Source organism: Columba livia, chromosome 4 (genome assembly GCF_036013475.1).
Source record: "Columba livia isolate bColLiv1 breed racing homer chromosome 4, bColLiv1.pat.W.v2, whole genome shotgun sequence".
NCBI classification, from domain to species: domain Eukaryota; kingdom Metazoa; phylum Chordata; class Aves; order Columbiformes; family Columbidae; genus Columba; species Columba livia.
In genome coordinates this window covers 55505705-55529128 of record NC_088605.1, presented here as the reverse complement: position 1 = coordinate 55529128, position 23424 = coordinate 55505705, and the positions used below count along the sequence as shown (strand labels likewise).

Genomic DNA, 23424 nt, shown 5'->3' with positions numbered 1-23424 from the left:
GGGCCTTAGTCCCTGCCATGAAAAGCTTCTGATAACCAAGGCTTTGTCTACAAAGGAATTCATCCAGCAATAACCAGTGTAAAGTACCTCCTGTCTCCATGCTCTGTCAGCATCCACGTGCTCTGCTGCACCAGGGCCACATGTTCTGACTTGATATTTTTGTCTTTTATATTTTGATACCAAGAAATCTGAAAGCTCTCCTTCTAAAACAAGTCCACCTATGATACCAAGTAATGGGAAAGCTCTCCTTTTAAAACAAGTCCGTCTTAAGACAATAACTCTTTTGTGAAGAAGAAGGCAGCCTATGCAGTCGTCATGGTGAGTGATTTCATCTTGAGACACAGTGGAAAGAAACAAATTGGGGCTCCTCAGTAAAGGAATATATTCTAGCTTCTGCATGGATTCAAGACTTTCAGTTATCCTAGAAATGGTAAGGAGAAAATAACAGCTGAGGGTTTTAACTCATCCACAGAAGTAACCCTGAGACCACTGTTTTTAATGACTACGCTTTTACAGCTGAACTCAAACCTACTTCTACTCACTGTGCCTTGAAAGGAGCAGCCTTGACTTCAAGGAGATCCTAGTAGTTTCCTGCAGCTAAGCCCTAGCCCTTCCTTTTAGAACTAAAGTGAGTCCTTTCCTGTTATCCTTTGTGGCTGATGCACTCCTCCGCTCAGTTCAGAGCTCAGCAGCAATTAGATGTATGCACATACCACATGGTGGTAAGCATATCGGAATGACGGTGTGAGTTTTCTGAACGTTAGGAAACTCACTGGACATGGTGGGTGTTGCAGCCCATTGTACAGGGTTTTGACACTGCTGTTGGGCAAGAGCCTCACTCTGCCTGCACACACACACGTAAACCATACATGAATATTTACATTTGTAACCCTCTTGCCCAGAGGTCATCTGTGCTTTTGCTCAGCACTGAAGTGCTTTAACCTCCCCACAGTTCTGCCCAGCAGAGCAGGGGCCCCAGGCTGGAGTGGCACTGAAAGTGGGGAAGGGAGCAGTGCCTGCCACCAGGGAGGGTGCTGCTGGGAAAACTGAAGGCTCAGCACCAGGAAAACTGGCTGGATTTGAGCTATCACTGGCTCTCAGCAGCCAGGTTTTACCCTTCATTTATTTAATGTGGTTGTTAAATTTTTTTTTGGTCATTCCCATCCATGCAATAATGATGTCACAGCTTTTCCTAGAGGTTCGCACTTGGAAAAACTAAGTTGCATCTCTCCCTGGCCTGTCTGCTCCGTGGCACGGAGAGCCTCAGCGGTGGGCTCCTGAGCAGGAATGGGATAGAATAGTTTAGGTTGGAAGGGACCTTCAAAGGTCATGATTGCACTTACGCTAATCAGTTCAAGTTTTGGTCCCATTTCTAACAGACTTCTCTTCCTTCGAGGCCAGCCACACACCCAGCGCAACGCCACCCAACTCCCCCATGAAAACAGGGCAGGATTTGGCTCTCAACACATCAGTCCTGCTCCTGTTCGCACCACGTCCTCCTCTTCACACACTGACCTCACCAGTGAGCCATCACTGTCCTGACACCAAGACAGATGTGTTCCACTGCCAATAATTCTATAAAAATACATATACATTTTTTTACAATGGTACAGAGCAGAAAACACTTCTGAGCATAGAAAGCATCCAAACCTCACCTTTCTGAACTGTCAAAGTCATCACAACCATGATAAAAGACAATTCAGTCAGACACAGCAAATTGGACACAAGTTTGTTAATGACCATCTGAGCTCTGGGACACTCACAGAATGAAATGGTGCACTTTTTTTATAGAATGACAGAATCATGGAATCGTTTCGGTTGAAGAGACCCTCAGGATCATCAGGTCCAACCATAACTGATCTCTAGTACTAAACCATGTCCCTAAGAACCTCATCTAAATGCCTTTTAAACACTTCCAGGGATGGTGACTCCACCACTGCCCTGGGCAGCCTGTTCCAATGCCCAACAGCCCTTTCCATAACGGATTTTTTCCTAATATCCAATCTAAACTCCCCGTGGAGCAACTTGAGGCCATTTCCTCTTGTCCTGTCACTTATTACTTGGGAGAAGAGACCAACACCCTCCATGCTTCAAGCTTCTTTCAGGTAGTTGTAGACAGCAATGATCTCTTCCCCTCCCAAGCCCAGACAGCTACAGACCTTCTGCAAACACCAGGGTACACCCAGCAGCTTCATTTGAAGACCCAGACATTTGTTTTAGCTGCTAAATTCAACACCTGGCCCCGATTCTGCACAGCAGGAGCTCTGGTGCAGCCAGTGACGCACTTGCATCGCTCACCAACTGCCTCCTTTCACTCCAGAGCTGGCTGCTGTGATGCCTGTTGGGGATTTTACAGCTCCAACACTGACATCAGAGCTGCCCTGAAAGGCTCTCCCCTCTTCCTTCTATTACCTTTCCTTAGTGGGGAGGGCGGGGGGGTTAGAAGAGAGCATCTGCCACAATTTTTAGTCACCCTGCAGTAAACAGTGACAGACACCCATCCCCTGGCTCCACAGCCAACTCCAAAAACTCAAAGGGCAATCAATTTTGTTTGTTTGTTTCACCAAGGGGGGCTTCTCAGAGACCTGCGGAAGGGAGTTTCTGGAATACACCACAGGCTGGCAGAGGTAGAGAGGAGCACATGGACATTGGGGGTGCTGAGGGCACACGAGAGCCACAAAACCACCCCGAGGCTGGCCCACCTTCCCAAAGCCGAGCAATGCCCTTGGTCAGACTCCATGGGCAGTGCAGACCAGTGTACTCTATAGGCAGGACATGACGCTCATCCCGAGTTCTTTGCATTGTTCAAAATGCTGCATCTAGTTAAGCACAAGTTAGCTAACTTCACATGGCACAGATGAAAGAAGGTGACTAACTCATTTTTTTGCCAGGAAGAAAATAGAGGTTGAAATACTGACCAATGCAGCTGTACAGGCAGCCTGGAGCTACTCTTAGGAGGACACCTCTCCCCACAAAGAGTGCACAGCAAGGCCAGACTCAAGACCCCGCGCTTTGCGGGGCTCTACTGGCTCAAAGTGCTGCGATGAAGTTCATTTGTGACCTGCTCCATGATGGCAGAATAACATGCCAGGCTGCAGCTGCCAAGTGTCTGCAGATAGGCTGAGAAATACACTAATTCCCTCATAATGGTTAAAGACAACAGTTTTTTCCAGTGTATGGAAAGATGTAAAATACGGAAATCCTTGAGTGAGAAATACTTGAACCTATGAAAAGTGGACGTTACAAATATTATACAACCAAGATATGGCTTAGAAAGGCCATGAAAATTACTTCTATTGATAAGTACTGCTTGAGAGCACACTTAAATATAGCTACAAACCCCAAAGAGTTCATGGAAGGAGTTAAACACAGAAAGCACAGACAGTAAAGTTCATTGGTAGAAGTTCCTTTTCTTCTACAACCAAAGAAATAATTTACTGTCAAATACCAACAATGCAACATCAATTCTGGTGCCCATCGGCCAGCGAACGTGGTAGGTACAACATGGTTTTTAGTTAAGAGATAAATTGTTAGCTGCCAGTGTTAGCACGTGTTTAACTGCCAACATGAAAGCCTACATTATTTAGCATTGCTAGCTTAGAAAAGGGTATAAAAACAGATTGAAGAATTAGCAAAATATTTCATCAATTGGGGATCTGAGGCTGTTTCTCACCAAAAAAGGTCCAGTTCTGCTCTAGCAGTCATTCTCTCCTTGGGGAAGATGATTTAAATTGCATTTTGGTACTTCCTCCTCTTCCACTGTCCCTACCAAGCATGACTTAAATCCTTCTTTTCTGTCTGCTTTCTCTATATTGGCACAGCCTATTCTTCCACACACTGTCAAATTCTGCTGGCATCAAACTCTACCATGACAGTTCTAAAAGAAAAAAGAATCAACAAAGAGAAGTGATTTCACGCTGCATCATCACTGAGGACTGTACTTATGTTCAGGAAACAGAACTGTAACAAGTAACAGAAATTTACTCCTCTTAACAATATAGAAACATGTTACTCATTAGTCACCACTCCCATGTTAAAAACGTTTATTCAGCTGCAAATGTTGCATCTTTCCAACAAATGCAAACCAGCTTTTTGGTGGTAAATAGCAGGTATTTATTTGAAATGAAAAAAATACTTCAGTACCTGAACTATTGCATTTAATCATGTATTGTTGTAATTGTGTTACTCTACCTTTTTGCATTGGAGACAAATATACATTGAACATTCAGATATCACAGATTGCACACTAGATAGTAAATCGTCAGGCCTTTTACGTAACCACCAAAAAACAGATATTGGATTCTGCAATATAGTACAAAATTCCACACTCCAGTCTTAGCCAGTTATCTTCAATTTACTCCTGATGCTGTACAAATAAATGGCCATTTAACTAGGGCTTACAAGTTAATAACAGGACAAAAAAATATACATTGTACTGACACAAAAAGTCAGCTGTGTTAATAGTCATGCAACAAGTAACCAAACTTGCTGAAATTAAAAATACTTTCTAAAAACAGTTTTAACTGCATAAATATTTTATACACAGTTCATTTACTGAAACAAAAGGAGTCTTTAAATGATACAAAGCAAATATAAGTTTCTACCAATTTTATACATAAGAAAGTGCAAAATAACTTATCTAAAGTGTTTTGCTATTGAACTGATGAATGTCAGCTGGGGGCAGCCAACCAACTCTCATAAGCATGACATTACAGTTGCACACTACGTACGAATGTTAGGAGTACATGAATAAGTATACTACAAAGAACAAGGCAGGAGAAGACATGTGAGGTACTTGCAGAGAATACAGTCTATTAATGTTAGTGTACGTGAGTATATTTTGCTCAACGGATTTTTACATGGAAAACAAAGCAGGTATTTGCATTAGAAGCTTGAACGAAATTAAAATAAAAAGGCAAACACTCCCAAGTGAACAAAACAGTTGCCCACAGCACCAGCTGCCAGAGGAAACATGAGCAGGTGGCTTTTTCCCTTCACCTCCTGCAAGCAAGAATGTGGTTTTTGGAGCAGCGCAACTGAAGAAGTAAGTCTGAGGGCTGTGGTGACTGGTTTGCAAAATGTAAATTTGGACTAACTTCTACACTACAGAATTTGGAAGGAAAACGACCTTGAATTTTTTAGTATGCTGCCAAACACTGAAAGCATAGAACTACACCCATACCACGTGCTTCTGTAGCTGAACACAGTCAGCTACCTCCTCACCAGCAGCCCACTGTCTCCATGACCCCGCATTAGTACTACATGCCAAACGTTTGCTTCAGTGTTCAGATTATATCAGCGTTACTGTTATAAACCTTGTTTTTATTAGGGTTTAATTACGTGGCTGTACCAATTCCAGTCCGTGGAAAAGAAGACTTCCTTAAATTTGGTTTTGGTTTGAAATCTGGAGGCAAGGGGAATAAAACTCTGGGGACTCAAAGGCATTTAAGAGTTGTCAAAACAGCCTTTTCTTCAAACCAAAAATGTTAAGGCCACTAGCCTGCCTTCTGAACTGTGCTGGTTTTGCATCATTTTGGGAAGGGTCAAGGCAACATTAGAGAAAACAGCTTGAACACAGAAATTCCAGTGCTCCACACATGCTTATCGAGGATCTCTTCTTGGTTTCTTTTGGGACATCTGTCAGGGTAGCCATGAGCTATCCACTCTTTGGATCCAAAGGGATCTATTTGGGTCAGCTAATCTCAACAAACCTGCATTTACTCAGCGGTGTGCAAGGGCTCTAAGAGAAGCCCTTCTGCTCATTTGGGGACCTAGTATACATACTGAAACGGGAATTCATCTCATTTTACAGACCAGCACATACATAATAAACAAACATTTATCAAAATACATATTTAACCTTCAGTGCATAAACGTGTGATATCAGGGTAAATAGTAGGTGGTCAGGATTAACAAATTATTCACTGCTAGGAGCTCAAATCAAGAGAAGACGGATGTGCCTCCTGCAGTGCCAAGGACCCTCTGGAAGGAGCTCACACCACCAAAGAGGGTCTGGCATTTTCGATGGCACAATTCCAACAACTGTGCCCCTTTTAACCATTTGCTGTTCCAGGGCCAGAGTCTGCCCAAATCATTCCAAGGGACACTCATGGAAGTACTAGCAGAGCAAAAGTGGGGCCACCTGTCTTCTCTTGGTTTGTGTTGTATCCTTACCACTATTTAAAAGAATCATTGTGAATACGCCTAGATCTAGATCAGTTTGTCAGCCATTTACAAAATATATACACATATGTTAAAAAAAAAAAAAAAACAAACAAACACACACCAGCCTGCCCCTCTCCCCCCTCCCTAACCAAAAACCCACTGGCAAGACCTCACTCAGAAAATTAAGTCCACGGGCCTATTCCAATGTACATGTTCCAATCCCAGTGGATATCAGTGTCTCTACTTCATCCCACATGTAGTGCAAATTAAATGACAGAGTAGTAAAAAAATACTGCAATTAAATTCATATTGGAACTTAAAAGTCATAATGGAAATCTCCTGCTGTCCTCATGTTGATGTCAGGTGCTGAAGCATTTCTGACATGACTAAAATCACCCTGTTCTAGAGCAATTCCTACGTTGTTCCAAAAGTTTTTTTGCAAACAAGCTACAGGACAACAGCGGTTAAATTTTCTGCACAAGGAATTTGTTTTGTACCTATATGCAAGCCAATTGCTATTGACTAAACAAGGTAAAAGCTGGTTCTTGCACTGCATGAATCAGCTGCTAATGAACATTAAGTAATTAACAAAACTGCAGCTCTGATATATGTATAAAAGAGGCCTTATTAAATATGAACAACACTGAGGTGGTAAATAGTTTGGTATAAAATGCAACACAAGCATACAATTTAGTTCCTGGTTATCTTACAGCTAGAATAAAATACTCCAAGTCCTATTCTCAAAATGTTTTCTTTTGAAAAAAATCCATGTAATTCTATGAATAGCCTTACATAAATTAAGATACTGTGGGCAACTGAAAGAACAAACATGCATAGATTGGATTTTTAACAGAAGTATGCATAATGCCTTTTGAGTTTTCTCCTTTTTTATATTTTTTTGTTGTTTGTTTTTTGTTTTGTTTTTTTTTTTTTTTTTAAACATTCGTATTTGAATTGATAGATGAGATAAAGATGCCACACAAAGTATAGTGGTTAATCTGAAGTCCCATGTAACAGGCAGTTAAGTTCATATTGAGATAAAAAGGCCATTATACCTATTTACAATATACACAGTTGCTTGCGAAGAAGGCAGATTTACAACTATCTTCTAAAAAGCCTTCCCCTCCCCCTCCCCCCGATAAAGATGACTAGCTCTACAAAAACAAGACAAGAACTGGTCTTTAGGATAAGTGAGGATTTTCTCTATAGCCACGTCAACATAGGTTTAGGTGTTGACAGTTCAATCTATTGGATTTGTTGTTATCAATCATATCTTCCTGGGCCTTGCTCTTCACTTAATCATGCTGTTAGCCTCATTTACCTTTTGTCGACACAAGGCAATGATCCCTTTTCACTTTTAGTGCTTAAAACTCAGTATAAACTTAAGTGTAAACAGACAATATTCCAATCCCTTCCAATCACTTCACAATACTCTCACTAGTTTTGGAGTGACGGTGGGGCTGGACGGGGTCTCTGTTTGCCAGGATCCACATCAATTCCTGGGCCCCTCCTCTGAACCCCGCTCATGCTGCAGGTTGTAGAAACAGTTCTGGCAGACTCTGACCGGTGACGAAATCTTGAGGCGCTTGATTTCGGACTGAAACCGACTGCACCTGTGGAGAAAAAACAAACATTGCTGTGAATACTGGTCCTCCCCCAACCTGGCCATTATCATCATGACTTCCAATCCTGGAAAATTTCCAAACTTACCTTGACAGAGCCATGCAGTCTGGCAGAAACAGAATTTAACTCATATGATCACCACACAACCAATGCAATAACTGCATGACAGGCAGCTTAAAAAGAGCTGTCATCACCAATTTAGACTCAAAGTATAGTTACAGAGATAAAACTAGAAATACCATCTCTGACACAGTGGACCAGAGAAGAGTAGGGGGGAGCTCACGTACACCCTCTCTATCATACACATTCCTGTCTGAGGCTGCATGCTACTGGCTTGTAAATCAGCACCCTTACAGTCCTGCATACAGTTTACATTTCGACCAGGTTGCTTGTAGACTGACAAGAACAACTACTTGCAGAAGTTTCTTTTTGCTGTTTTTGATTTGTTTTTTCTCTGCTAAATTCGTTTGTCTAGAATTCAAGACTTTGTTTTCCCAGATGGGCAATGGGGAGGTTTCAAAACTGCAAGCATGTTTCATTCACTGCTGATACCTGTCTTGTCAACTGGATTTATACAGGGGCTGGTCTGTCTCTTCTAATTCCTCCCTGGAAATTTTGAGAGCACTGATGTTTTTTATTCATCAGTTCTGTTTTGGTAAGGGAGTGGAAAACCTCAGTCTTTTAGCTGAGTTCTGTGGTATGCAACAGCTTTACCTAGCCTAAAATTCAGTATAGGAAAGAGCCCAAAGGAGAATGTTGCAGACTTACTTCTGGCAGAAGAGCTGTCCACAGTTCCTGCAATGGTGACGCCTCTCGGTGAGTGAAAACCGGACTGCGCAGCCTGAACAGCTGTCTCCCCCCTCGTCCTTCACCCAGTGATCAGCTGCAGATCGGCCAGGCTGATCGCTTACGGACCAGCTGAACACTCTGCCTCGGCCATCCCCGATAAGAATTCTGCTGTGATCTCTGCAAGAAAAAAAAGAAAAAAGCATTCCTGCAACAGCTCTGGCACAATAATGTGCAGATATTGATGACTGATTTTACATGTCAGAATATGTCGTCATGTTAAACTACTGGCATAGTAAGCAATGTGCAAATTAGCCTGGTCTGACCAAGAAACAGAGATGTAACAACACTATACACAAACACAAGGCAGTTGAACAACTCTACTTATTTTAGTATTTTTTTATCTCAGTCCTTGAACAAGGCTGCTCTGAACAGCATTATGTATGCAAAGAACAACAGCTGGTTTGTACTGCATCCCACTGACGACACTGAAAAAATATTTTAAGCAATCGCTTGCAATCTACTCACTTAGAGATGCCAAGTGCGGTGATTTCTGCTGGATGTGCGTTGTCTTTGCGATCAAACGCTGTGTGCATAGTTAGTTTGCTTCTAAACACCAACTGACGCTCCCATCTGTATCCTAGAAATAAGACGGAAGTCAGTGAAGGAAAATAACAAATTTACTTGTTCTCATTTTTGTTCCCACCTCCCCCAACATATGTGTATGTGTGACTTGCTAAAAAGAAAAATCCTTATCTCCTTCCAGAGATAACTCTCTATGACTCACGTTTCACTCAGGTGCAAACACATTTTCAGTTACTCCCCAATACATGTAAGAAAGGAGAGGATATAAAATAACACAAAGAGCCTCCAATTTCTCTAAGTCCAGCTGGGAGTTGCAGACACAAGGAAGCCCTGTACCAAAGCCTGACAGGACTGCGATACCTTTTTTGTTTGCTTGTTTGTTTGTTTTAAAAAAAGCTGGACAGCTGACTCAAACTGACCAAAGAGATATTCCACACCATATAACATCTTGCTCAGCAATAACACTGAGAGAAGGGAGGGTTTTGGGGAAGGCAGCTGTCTGCTCAGAGACTGGCTGGTCATCAGTCTGCTTGCAGGAGGTGACAAGTGATCGCGTTTGCATCACTTGTGTTTTTTTGTCTTCCTCTTTCCTTCTGTTCTATCCTTATCTTGACTCAGGAGTTCCCTTGCTTTTGCCCTTCCTATTATTTCCACCATCCCACTCCAGAGGGTTGTGGTGTTTGTGGCAAGCAAGTGGCTTAGCTACCAGCCAGGGCAAACCGATCACAGCTTCTGAGGGAAATCTTGAACACGCAACCTTCGCACACAAATTTTTCTCTTCACTGACCATTTTGGAATTTATCAGCCAATCCTGCTCAAAGATGCAGAGACAGACTGCCTTATGGGTCAGTGCTGAGAGCACATTTATCTGACAAGGGGAAGCATGCCCAATATCTTTTACCTGGTTTAAGCTTGCTGTAGTGCCGTGCTTCAGCATAGCTGGGGTGCGGATGGTTAACCTGAGCGTGGGGATGCATTTTGGCTTGTCCCTCAGAATAATTGACAAAGATGAAGCCATCTTTCTCATCCAAGCTGAGCTGGTCTGACCAACGCCTGGAGTCGTCAGAGCCACTGTCTGCCGACCATGTTGCCGTTGCTCTGTTCGATGATGACCTCGGCCTGTGGCTTGTGCTGCTCGGTTGACTCTGGCTCTCCTGCAGTTTCGTGTCCTGGCCCACGCATGGATCATCTGCCTCAGAGTCACTGCTGTCCTCTTCGTGGGCTTCCTGCCCTGGATACATGCAACAGGAGAGAGGACATTGTGAGCAAGACTGCTTATAGCCCGAGTGTTTTCCCCCCATTCTCCTGCTGTGATACCTACAACCCAACAGGTACCACCAAAGCACGACCAGAGGGAAACCTGCATGTAGGCATCTCAAAGCCTTTGCAGATATTCAGCTCCTGCCATTTTAAATACCAGCAGGAATCATGCTGCTCTTCTTTATTTTTGCGTTGGTCTGTCAGAAAACAGCACTCCTTAGCTACAATAGTCCGTCTTAGTAGGCTGTGATAGACACAATGAGTAAAATTTTCAAAAATGCTCAAGTTAGCAAAACCAAATCTTGCTGCCTTGTAGAAAAACTTGCACAAGTAAGCAGTCAGGGATGTTTAAACATTGGCTGAGAAACATGATGCAGGTTTGTTAATAACAGGTTCTGAAATATAAAAAAGCAACCGCTGAAGATATTTCTATTCCTAGTGACACTGAAAAAATTAGCTGTTTTTATATAATAATTACTAATGGGTACCATGTGAGCCAGATCCAAGTCCAGATCATATCTTCAACATGAAGAGGGTGAGAGGAAGATGAGATGGCTAAAAGAAACACCCATCAGGCATGTGTCACGTTCTTCTGACGGGAAAATTATGTGGCCAGCATTGCTTGTCGAAACAGCATGCTGTTCCATCAGTTTTCAAACTCTGCTGTTATGCTATAATTCCATTTCAAAATAAAAAAATATCTAGCTTTGGACAATGGCAGCATCCATTTGGTTCACCAATAGCAGAAACAACCACACACAGAAAAGTTCAATCTTCACACAAAAGGAGCTAGGACAGGCATGATTTTTCCTTACTCGTAGCAATATGAAACTATCATAAGCACAGTGGCAAACAAAGCACTCAGATGCTCTATTTATTATGGCTATTGGATGTCTCTTGTATTTTGAGACAAAATCCCTGCCATCCATCCTGCACTGTATAGCATTTTACCTATGTATAGTGAAGATCAGGTAAAAGGCAAATACAAAGCACTTGTGAGGAGACATACCTATTTGTGCTTCCTGACAATCCTCTTGCATTTCCAGCATCTCCACAGGCTCTGGAGCTGGTGTTTCTGGTACTTGCAAAAACTCCATCCGCCAGAACTGGAGGGACAAAGCATAAGCAAACTGGCACATACTGAACTCTTAAGCTTTCTTCTGAGCTATTTCTAGAGTTAAATAACTTGTTAGAACTGTACATCTGCACTGTTAGCATGAGAAGCAGGTCACATTTCAATTCTAACCCCTGTTTTTGGGGGCTATACACTATTAGAGGACATCTGTGTTCACGCCTGAATCACAAGTGAACAAGTTTTGTCCTGTTATTTAACAACTTAGCTGTTGAAATGAAAAAAAATGCACTCCACACAGCAATCTGACCAGCAGACTCTGGCTAAGGCAGACCCAGGACTGCAGCACGCAGAAGAGTACTGAAAATGAGGTTAGACTTGCAGTAATCAGAGATGCCACTAAGTTCCTCTTTTCTGCCTAGGCAGCAAAACGAATTGTGTCAAGGTGTGTAGAACAAAAACAGTGAATGAAATCTACAGTCTCCAGGCATAAAGGCTGGTAACCAAAAATGGAAGGGAAACATACGCTGCTATTGCTAGTTACCACATCACAATGGGGACATCAAAAAGGAGAAAGAAAAGAGAAAGACTGCACAGGAATGTCAGCTCACTCAAAGTGTTTTTCACGAATCTCCAGTGTCTGTTTAACTTGTGGACAGGGTACAGCACACCACCTTGTGCAGAAATGGTGCAGCTGTCTCCAGCAGCAAAAGCAGCCTGTGGCATCTGCCCAACATGGACTCCTTCCTGCAGGACTAATAGCTCAGGTGGAGCACCCAAGCGTAGCAGGACTGCTTTTGGTACCAGGCAGGACACTGTGTTGGATAGATATGACCTGTTTAACTGCTGCTGCTACAATGTAAAATATTTTTTCCAAGCAGCAATCCCTGGTACTTACCCGGACAACTCCATCAGAATGTCCCGTTACTATGACGTTCTGGGTATCCCACTCATTCATCTCTGACACAAAGCAACACATGATTTGCTGGCTCCGGCCAGTGAAAGTGTTCACGCTTGCGGTAGGGCTGCCATTAATGCTCCATACATGGATGTAAGTGCCAGCACATGATACAATATCCCCCTGCAATGACAAATAACACCTCCATATTTCAATACAAGCCTTGGGTTTTCTTCAGCAAAAATATAAGGCAAGTTCATTCATAAGCCAAGTTCAGCACTAAAGCTGGCACTTTTCAGGAAGTTCTATTCAAGCTGAGCTCGGGCAACTAAACAATTCTTTAGGATGATACGCATTTAAAAAAAATTGTCTATAGAAAACCAGACTTTGTAGTAACCTATTTGTTGTATTTAGGGCATAAAATGAGTAGACCAATTCCTCTACTTCTCACAGTGTAACAATCCAACAGCATTTTTTTTCAGTATTTTTTCTTCTCAGTTTTCAAAGACTGTGCTCACGTTGACTTGACTCTTTTTCACAAACATGTACCACCTTAAATTTCACATGCTTCCTTTTCAGGAAAAGAGCAAGAGATGGTCCAAACTGGTACAGAGAGGAAACAGGAGCTGCAATCTAAAACACTGGCAACACTACAACCACCAGACTACTGGCAGCTAGTGAACTGTGCCCCTTGCTACATGCTCTTTGCGTTACAGCCCTGCTTTGTCCTGGTTTCATCCACTACATCTGCTTCTGTTGCAACATGGTCCATCCAGCACTGATGGACCAACTATACAAAGTTTCAACTCAGACAAAATGCTCTGACGTGCATGGGAGCTGGATAAATGGCAACCTATGACTTACAGGACCACCAGGGACACAAGCTCTTAGGATTTGTCTGTTTCTGCTACAATTGTCACTACAGTTTTTCATCCAAGGTATCTTCTGCTCCCTTTAAATTAAGCGTAAGAGGACAGAAGTCACTCAAGGTCACACATCAAAATATTTTCCCAGCTCCTGTGGCAGGCTTGACAACCCACTATGAATGCAGCACTAGCTACACTGCTGCCAGCACCTTTAATAAGCCCTTCTGAGCCCAAGCTCCTCTGCATGGAATAGACCCGTGTGTATCTCTGGACAAAACATGCAAATTATTCCTTAACCAGCTAATTAGTTTTTAGAATAATTATACAAGTTTTCCCAAACCAACATAAGAGCCTAGTTTTTTTTCCCTTCGGTTTAACAACTTCTAACTCTTGCTACCGTTCCCACAGCACATTGGTGAGGGGTATTTGATTCTTACCGTTAATTCATTTATACACAGTGCTGAAACTGGAGCCCTGTGACCTCGAAGCTGTGTTAAAAAAGAGAGTTTATTCAAATCCCAGATGATGCAGGTGCGATCCCGTGATCCACTCACAATTATGTGATAAGCAAGCGACGCTGTCAAGCATGTCACAGTGTCAGTATGACCCAGTAACGCCTGCAAAACGAAAGCCAGAAGGAAAAAGCTGCAATCAGGAGAGAGTACAAAAATCACTACATTAAACCTGCTTACTTGAAAAGATTCAGATACTGTAAACATGACTATCCTATATCAGAAGATGCAACTGACTTAAAGTATGTAAATAGTTTCCAACTGAATAACTGAAAATGATGAGTAATATTTTTTCCATTTAAAAAGTACTCTCACAAAATCACATTTCAAGGGTCTATGATATACAGCCTTCTACTGAAAAACAAACAAAAAACTAAAACCAAACAAAAACCCCAAAACCAATTAAACAAATTTCCAGCCCACTCGGCACCCTCCACCTGCATCAGTAGCCTATTTAGAAAGTCAGTATATGTTCCAGACTTCACCTGAAATTACATTCTGAAAACAGAAATATTTTGTACATATAAAATAGCTCCTATATAAACTTCTGTGGAGGTTTGAGAAATGCTGTAAGAAACAAGAAAGAGTTGTAACCAAAAAGGCAAAGTTAATTGGAAGGAGGAGAAATTTACATACATCTGTTTTTATTAGACCCTGCTTTCACATTTTGGGCTTAACCGAACCATTGGAACAGGAGTCTGGAATATAGTCAGATTACTGCATCTTACTCAGTTACAAATCATTGACTAAAGTACAGTAAATGGCCCTCAATATGCTAACCCTGAAATTCAAGATAGAGTGTTTTATCTTGCACTGTTCTTAAATAAAACACTTTGGAAAACCAGCTTTGGATAGTTGTTGGAGACTGCAAAAGGGAAGTTATTGAATAATTCTCTGAATTTATTCTCTTAAGTTTGAGTTGAAGCTTAAAAAGTCCTGTTATTAAGATGCTAACAGGAACAGTAACACAACATAATTACCTACAACAATGACACACATTTCCAGAATATTCTGAGGTTGTTGTTTTTTTTTTTTATTTAACAAATGAGCAGAAACAAAAAGTTGGTGTTTTGAATTGTCAAAAAACAATGTAAGGTGATCCTGAAAAAGTATACTCTGCTCCACAAACATCACTGCCAGAAAGTGCAAAGTTTTGTGCAGACATGTGTGTGTACACACACACACACATATATATATATATATATATGTATGTATGTGTGTGTGTGTGTGTGTATATAAATTTTTAAAGAAAAAAGTATTTTAAGAAATGAAAAAAGGAAAATGAACTTTTAAGACAGCCTCCTTCACTGCCCTCCCTGACAGTTTTCAGATGGGGGTATTTTACATAGAACAATAAAGGAGATGATTTCACAAAACACATCTGTATAATTTTGTTAACATCACTACTAAATCTCCCATCTCTCCAAAAAGCTCCTGGTGATCAACTATCCTTAAAAATTATGCAATTTTAAAGATTTATTTTGCCTACTCTAGAAATAGATCAGTACCTTGACTACCCAGTGCTCCAAAAAGGTCTGCTGGACTCAAGGTTTCAAAATTTATTATGTGAGCAAATACCCCTTTCATACCTCCTTTGATCTTGGAACATAATTTACATAAAAGGCATCTTTATTGCATTTTACCTGTTTCAGTGTGAGGGCTTTAGCTTTTTCTTTGGAGAGGCCCATTTCCCACACACACACCGCTGTGCTCGTTCCTCCAGTGATAACTAGTTTTGGACTGGGACAAATGGCACACAGTATCTGACCCCAATCTGACAAACATTCATAAACAATTACTGCCTAAAAATAAAGAGAACAAAGAAGAATTACTCACAGGATTAGTGTTTGGCAGGAGAAAAATAAAAACCTGAGTGCCACCCTGGATGCTGGACCATTAAGTAATTAAGATATTGCTGCTGCTATCCCTTAAGTACTTTTTCCTCAAACAGAAGCAATTCCAGCCTCTGCCATAGGATGCCTCCCAAGAGAAGCTTTAGCTGCAGAGACTTCACAATATCACAGTATGTTTGGGATTGGAAGGGACCTCAAAAGATCATCTAGTCCAATCCCCCTGCCAAAGCAGGAACGCCTAGATGAGGTCGCACAGGAACATGTCCAGGCAGGTTTTAATGTCTCCAGAGAAGGAGACTCCACAACCTCCCTGGGCAGCCTGTCCCAGTGCTCTGTCACCCTCACTGAGAAGAAGTTTTTTCTCAAATTTAAGCGGAACCTCTTGTGCTCCAGCTTGATCCCATTACCCCTTGTCCTATCATGTTTTGCCACCGAGAAGAGCCTGGCTCCATCCTCATGGCACTCACCCTTTATATATTTATAAACATTAATGAGGTCCCCCCTTAGTCTCCTCTTCTCCAAACTAAAGAGACCCAGCTCCCTCAGCCTTTCTTCATAAGGGAGATGCTCCACTCCCTTAATCATCTTCGTTGCCCTACGCTGGACCCTCTCCAGCAGTTCCCTGTCCTTCTTGAACTGAGGGGCCCAGAACTGGACACAATATTCCAGATGTGGTCTCACCAGGGGGGAGTAGAGGGGAAGGAGGACCTCTCTCGATCTACTAGCCACCCCCCTTCTAATACACCCCAGGATGCCATTGGCCTTCCTGGCCACAAGGGCACAGTGCTGGCTCATGGTCATCCTGTTGTCCACCAGGACCCCCAGGTCCCTTTCCCCTACACTGCTCTCTAATACGTAATTTCCCAACCTATACTGGAACCTGGGGTTGTTCCTGCCCATATGCAGGACTCTACACTTTCCCTTGTTAAATTTCATTAGGTTATTCCCCGCCCAACTCTCCAGCCTGTCCAGGTCCCGCTGCATGGCAGCACAGCCTTCTGGTGTGTCAGCCACTCCTCCCAGCTTAGTGTCATCAGCAAACTTGCTGATAGTACACTCTATTCCCTCGTCTAAATCGTTAATGAATATATTGAATAATATTGGCCCCAGTACTGACCCCTGAGGCACTCCACTAGATACTGGCCTCCAACTAGACTCCGCACCATTGACTACCACCCTCTGGCTTCTCTCCTTGAGCCAGATTTAACTGATTCATGCTTTGTAGACCTGGTAAAAAGATTATTAATGGGTTTATGCAATCCTGCCAGCCTTCTGATGAAGACCACCAGATAGGGAGCAATAAAACATATGCAATACAAGCAAAGATTATTTAATTCACATGTGAAATAAATTTCCATTGCTAGATTTTTTTTCACTACTGCATACTAATTGCTTTTGTTACATTCAGCACTGAAACAAATTTCAAATTACAAACCTTGTCTGACTCGTAGGTACCCAGTCTACAGCTGAGGTCTGCATAGCCCCAAGCAAAAGTTTTATTCCATGTAGGTGGGATGAGCACCTTATTCTGTTCGACTGCCAGAATGCCTTTATCAGTACAAACGATCTGTCCCACAGGCTCCTTGAGCTCTAGGAAAGAAGATGGGGTGATGTTTTATTGCCAGCACAGACAAATACTATCTGATCCCTTGAAATACCTGAAGCTCTGTAAAAGCAGGATCTCTGTATTGGCTATGTTACACAAATCTTCTTTTAAACTGTGACGATAGCAACTTCTGCTACATTCCCTAAGAAGTCCAGGACTAAGCTCCAGTAGTGACAAAAACACCCTGAGGATCACAGACAGTTCTGATCCCACCTGTGATGCTGCACAAGGTGTCCTCCAGACAAGATGTTTGTGGTCACAGAATCACAGAATGTTAGGGATTGGAAGGGACCTCAAAAGATCATCTAGTCCAATCCCACTGCCAAAGCAGGAACACCCAGATGAGGCTACACAGAAATGTGTCCAGGAAGGTTTTGAATGTCTCCAGAGAGGGAGACTCCACAACCCTCCTGGGCAGCCTGTTCCAGTGTTCTGTCACTCTCACTGTGAAGAACCTTCTTCTCAAATTTAAGTGGAATCTCTTGTGTTCCAGTTTGTATCCATTACCCCTTGTCTTACCATTGGTTGTCACTGAGAAGAGCCTGGCTCCATCCTCCTGGCGCTCACTCTTTACATATTTATAAACATTAATAAGGTCACCCCTCAGTCTCCTCTTCTCCAAGCTCAAGAGACCCAGCTCCCTCAGCCTTTCCTCATATGGGAGATGCTCCACTCCCTTCATCATCTTTGTTGCCCTGCGCTGGACCGTCTCCAGCAGTTCCCTGTCCTTCTTGAACTGAGGGTCCCAGAACTGGACACAATATTCCAGATGTGGTCTCACCAAAGCAGAGCAGAGGGGACGGAGAACCTCTCTCGATCTACTAACCACCCCCCTTCTAATACACCCCAGACTGCCATTTGCCTTCCTGGCCACAAGGGCACAGTGCTGACTCATTAAAAGTGATTGTACCATTTTTGGAATAAATAAAAATAATTTTTTAGTATTGATTCCAACATCTTGGCCACATGTTCCCACAGGCTTCATTCCTGACTACAGCCTGTGGTGTCCTACCTGCTTTTCCCAAAGGTTTGCCAATATAGATTAGTGCTTTCAAATTTTCTGTCTTAGACCGTAGCCCTGTTGTGTCCTGTGTAATACTACGCCCTTCTTTCTGTACAGCAGGCAAGCACAGATTAATTTCATCAACTAGGAAATAAATCACTATGTATCATTTACCTGCTTCACAGACAATTAATTTTCCTCAGCCCAATGTCAGATATGAACTCAAAAAATACATTTTTTTTTACCTGAGTGTGGCTGCCAACACCACCTTTCCTGTCAACATTTCTCAGTATTTTTTGGCACTGTGATAAAGAATCTTTCTGCTACACAAATCACAAAAATTGAGGTCATCACAGACCCAGAAGCAAAGTACCCTGAGTATTGTTCAGACACTTCTGAAACTTGCTTCAGACAATTTGTTAAATTAAAATTAAAGAGGTGCTTGGGCCTAATTTTATCCTCCTTTATAAAATGTTATGCTAGGCCAACAAAGGTTTGGTGCTTCCCAAGTATGCTTTAAGGCAACTAAGAACATAATCTTACAGCATTAGGATATTTTATATTTGTCTTTCTCACAAAAGCACAGGCATTAAGAACACCAGAAGTAAACAAAACATGCAAAAATATGATCTTGCTGAAACTCTGAATGCTCTGGCAAAGAAACAGGAATAATTGCTGTGGTTTTACAGTTTACCTTTCACTGGGGCAAGGGATGGCCGTAGATTGTCCAAATGATGGAAAAAAATCTTGTCACTTGAGAAACCAGGGGGCACAGAAGTTCCCACAGCCTCTCCATTTAGTCGGCTTCTGACACGCTTCGGTGGGTGTGGTTTTTTAAAGAGCTGAAATTCATCAAGACATTAATTATCATCAAAAAATTACACGTTTACAAGAGCACAAGCTTTAAAAAGATCGTCAGTATGTTCAATTCATCTTCTAAAAATTCTGCATGACAGCAAACATAACTTAACTGTTCTCAGTGTTCACTAATAACTTCTGCCAAACATTTCAATAAGACTTCAAAAAACAATATGAAATCCAACAAGGATATAACATGCAAAGTATCTTTAAAGCCACCTCCAGTTTCAAAAGCAGTTGAGGTAAAACAAGCAAAAATCCCAAAGTTGACATTAAATTCTAACCTAAGACAAACCAAAAGCTAATTTTTGGCCAGGCTACCAAAAACCAGAGTAACAGCATGGGTGGTGCTTAAGTGGGCTGCATATGACAGGCATGGACAAGAAACGCATCTTAGCACCTGATTATTTTCTGCCTGTCTTTTCATTACGAGTGATTTAATTTCCCTTTTACCGATTCACTGACCATTCCAGATATCTCAGGCAGTGATAAACCAACCAATCATTGCTTCTAATAAGCTGTGATCATCAATGACACACACTAAGGTTTATCACATGATACACTCATTATAAGCAATTTGCATGATAGATAATATGTATTATAATACGTAAATGACAAATATAAATATTGAACGATGTTTTGTAAGATTTCAGTTACTCTTTGGCAGAGAGGTTCTTATGGCACTGAAAGGAGAACTGAAATTCCAAGGCTGAAACTTATTTTCCTTATAGCCCTTTGAGATGTGTTATCTGTTTGCAAAGGGAACATGCATAAGCCTGAGGTAGCTGAGCTATGAGCATGCACACACATTACTACTGCTCGCACCTACACTCTGGGTACGAAGGACAACAACAGGCCTATGTGCCGCAGCTCTCCCTGAACTACAGCATGCCTTCCATCTGGCTGGGCTATGAGAAGATGAAGAGAGAAGGCACATCATAGAGCACTCACATGGGCAACTGATCTCAAAAAACACCAGCTTCAGCAAGAAAAAACACTGCCTTTCTCCTCTCAGTGACTGTCCCTCTTGCTTATTCATTCTGCTCTGCATCCCCAGGCTGTGGCATCTTGGGACCTTTGCAGAATCTGCAAGAGCCCTTGGTTTGTTCAGCGTGGAGAAGAGGAGACTGAGGGGAAACCTCATCATCATCTACAGCTTCCTCACAAGGGAAGGAAGAAGGGCAGGCACTGAACTCTTTAGCGACCAATGACAGAACCTGAGCGAATGGCAGGAAGATGTGCCAGGGGAGGTTTAGGTTGGACATCAGGAAAAAGTTCTTCACCCAGAGGGTGGTAGAGCCCTGGAACAGGCTCCCCAGGGAGGTGTCACAGCCCCAAGCCTGACAGTGTTCAAGAGGAGACTTGGACAACACCCTCAGACACACGGTGTGAACTGTGGGGTTGTCATATGCAGGGACAGGAGCTGGACTCGATGATCCTTGTGTGTTCCTCCCAACTCAGGACATTCTGTGATTCCAAACATAGCACCACTTCTGGAAGGTTTTACAGTACAACTTTTTAAAATGGGAAACAGAAATACCAGAGGCATTACTGGTGGAAGAGATGGGGTAAAGGCAATGTGGTCTTCGTGCTGTATCTCCATGCAGCAAAGGAGTGAAAAAGCGTATAGCAGCTGCGACGCTGAGATAGCCTGCCCTAGATCCCTCCTAGGAAGTCACAGAGGATCATAACAAAACTCCATAGTTACATAAAAATGTGCTCCAAAGTAATCAGCACCACCAAAAACGACTTAATGAAGGAGTTCCGAGTTTCCAAAATTTATTGTAGTCTGCCTATTTCCTCTAGAAAAGCATCACACAATCTCTGGCAGGTCTCATAATAGGTTTATACCTAACAGGCGTTGGAAGGTTCAGGCAGCCCTTTGAACTCAGCTGTGATGCTCTTCCCCTGCCCTGTTCTCATCCCCATCCTTTACCTGGCTTTAGCTGGGCCATGTCTGATTATCACCACTACCAGGGGACTGATCATTACTTAAGAGGAGAAAACCCCACAGCCACTACGTACAATCTAGATTATCAAGAGAAAGAAAGGTAGGAAAAGGAGAAAAACAGCCACTGAGGAAAGGCAAGCAGTTCTTAGCCTTCCTTCCAAGCAATGAGACAGACAGCTGTTAATGGGTCCCCACAGGACATATCCTGTGGCTGTCCTGACACGTTCTGTCCTGCTGCAGTCTAGAGGTCCCGACACATGGGCTGGGTTCCCAGGGAATTGCTGAAGGTATTTGTGGTTTCCACCAGATCTAGGATTGGAAAAATTCACTAATGATATTTAAAAGTTTCACTGGACAGCAAAAAAAAAGCCTAAATAAATGACTAATTAAAAAAAGAAGAAAAAAAAATCCTCAATCCCTAAAAGCTAAGAAAGTAAAATTTCAGACTTAATATTACATTTAATAATTTAATGTAATCTCTTAAAGACAACTCAAACTTTAAAGCTGCAGCAAAGATGTGTCTATGTGTTTAAAGCTCCTTAACTATAGCTGTCCTATAAAGAGTCAATCTTCTTAATTTAATTTTTGAAGGGTTTTTTTCAACAGATTCTTCAAATGAAAGAAGTGGCTAAACCCTGCAGAACACCAAGAGACTGGTGTAGAAAAATGTGTAAGTTATTATAGAAATTATTTTATTACAGAGTAACTTAAAATACCTAAACAACAGGCATTACTTTGCAGTTGCACTTTAACTGCTCCTCTCTGACTTGAAGTGCTATACTTTGTGGCAGGACCATATTTTTTTGATGCTGATTTTTAAGATGAACCACACAGCATCTCACCTTCATTTTAAGGGTGCAAAAGGGGATAAAAAGACATTTCTAATCTCACAAGCAAAGATTAAAGCTGATTTTTGTTGCTTTTATGATGGAAATGTAACTGATTTCACATCACTGGAAGAATATTTATGGAAAAACGTTTCCAGGAAGTTTCGCTCCTAAAACACTTTCCCATTCTATATTAACACGTTTCAACCCGAGTGTCATCTGGCAAATAAGAATCCTACAAATGGTATACCTGCTTTGGTATCTGTCCAAAGTTATTAATGAATCCTATGGTAGCTGTCTCTTTTAATGGATCATTGATGTTATATATGTCCACTTGTCCCTCATAGAAGAGATGGTGAAAGACATTTACAGCTTCTACTGCAGCAGGACCTTGCTGTTTATAGCCAAAGATCAAGTCAATCCACTCATGCAGATGTGCACTCACAAAGTCGCATTCCAGAGCCTGAAATTCAAAGGGCATGCATTAAAACGAGCCGTATCAGTCATCAGTTGAGTTTACTATGCTTGCCGCAAAGAAAAATGCAGAATATATTTTGACATATGTTTTGATAAAGCTTTTCACTGAAGCAAGGCTTGCCTCAATGTACTCCCTAGCTAAATAGGAAGGGGAGGAAACACCAGTTCTGCGAACCTTTGCAACAATTAACCACCAACGCAGAACTCATGGACTGGCTTAGTGGCTGTGACTGCATCAATCCAGCTTAGACTAATATGTAGTGGAAAGTCCCAACTGACACTTTCTTCTACCATTATTAAAAGGCAGATTACCTCCCGATGAACTCTGATAAATTCACGAGGATCTCCTTTTGCCCATGGGGGGAGTATTACATCACCAAGTTTAGTGCCATTTTGTTTGCAACCTGAAAGAAAAAATAGGAGAGAAGCACTGAAACCTCACTACAACAGTAAGAAAATAATAATAAATGCATAAAATATCAAATTATAATAGATTTCCTTTATAAAACAAGCTGTTTCAGTATTTTCTTTAAAATACTGTGAAATTTTTAAATGTCAATCAGTCTCAACATGAAAAATTCTGTCTCAGTTGTTTATGTGAGATTGCCCACAGGATGAAGAATTCAAGTATTCCTTGCTAAGAATTTGGAAGATGACAATACTGTTTCAGCATGTGCTCTTCAAAACAAACATGACCCTTCTAGCCAGGGGGTGTTGATTACATCGCTACTCCTCAATCTTTTCACAACTTCACAATGTACAGTCTGAAGTCAAAACCTCTATGTTTCCCCCCCAAGTGCTCTTGGAACATCAGTTTTTGTCTTAATATTTCTACTTCAGTAAATTTCTGCATCACAGGAAAGACTCACTGTGGTGTGTGAAAGTTAATGAAAACAGCAGCCAGTGAAAGACACTTTTGCAAATGAAAACAACAGCCAGTAAAAGACACTTTCGCCATCACTGTATGACCAGAATCTCGTTCTGTAGGTTCGGCTCACACCAATGTAGCCAACCCTGCTACCAGAACTGCCACAGTAGCAGATCTCCATTCTGCAGCCAGAGGAAATCAGCGCAGGAAGCTT

The 23424-nt window shown here is 41.9% G+C and overlaps 1 protein-coding gene across 7 annotated transcripts in view; it reads right to left on the bottom strand.

The window, feature by feature from the left end:
- Positions 1-7008: 7008 nt before the first annotated feature.
- Positions 7009-23424, bottom strand: part of WDFY3 (WD repeat and FYVE domain containing 3) — a 169651-nt gene continuing 153235 nt past the window's right edge. For all 7 annotated transcript variants that reach the window (XM_065061871.1, XM_065061873.1, XM_065061872.1 and 4 more), the window contains 12 exons: positions 22655-22746; positions 22116-22328; positions 18924-19071; positions 17056-17210; positions 15411-15569; positions 13693-13872; positions 12390-12572; positions 11429-11525; positions 10061-10390; positions 9103-9214; positions 8557-8754; positions 7009-7778 (listed from right to left, as the gene is read on the bottom strand). In XM_065061871.1, coding sequence (XP_064917943.1) covers positions 7658-7778; positions 8557-8754; positions 9103-9214; positions 10061-10390; positions 11429-11525; positions 12390-12572; positions 13693-13872; positions 15411-15569; positions 17056-17210; positions 18924-19071; positions 22116-22328; positions 22655-22746 — 1988 coding nt within the window. In that variant the 3' untranslated portion in view covers positions 7009-7657. The remainder of the gene's footprint in view (positions 7779-8556; positions 8755-9102; positions 9215-10060; positions 10391-11428; positions 11526-12389; positions 12573-13692; positions 13873-15410; positions 15570-17055; positions 17211-18923; positions 19072-22115; positions 22329-22654; positions 22747-23424) is intronic.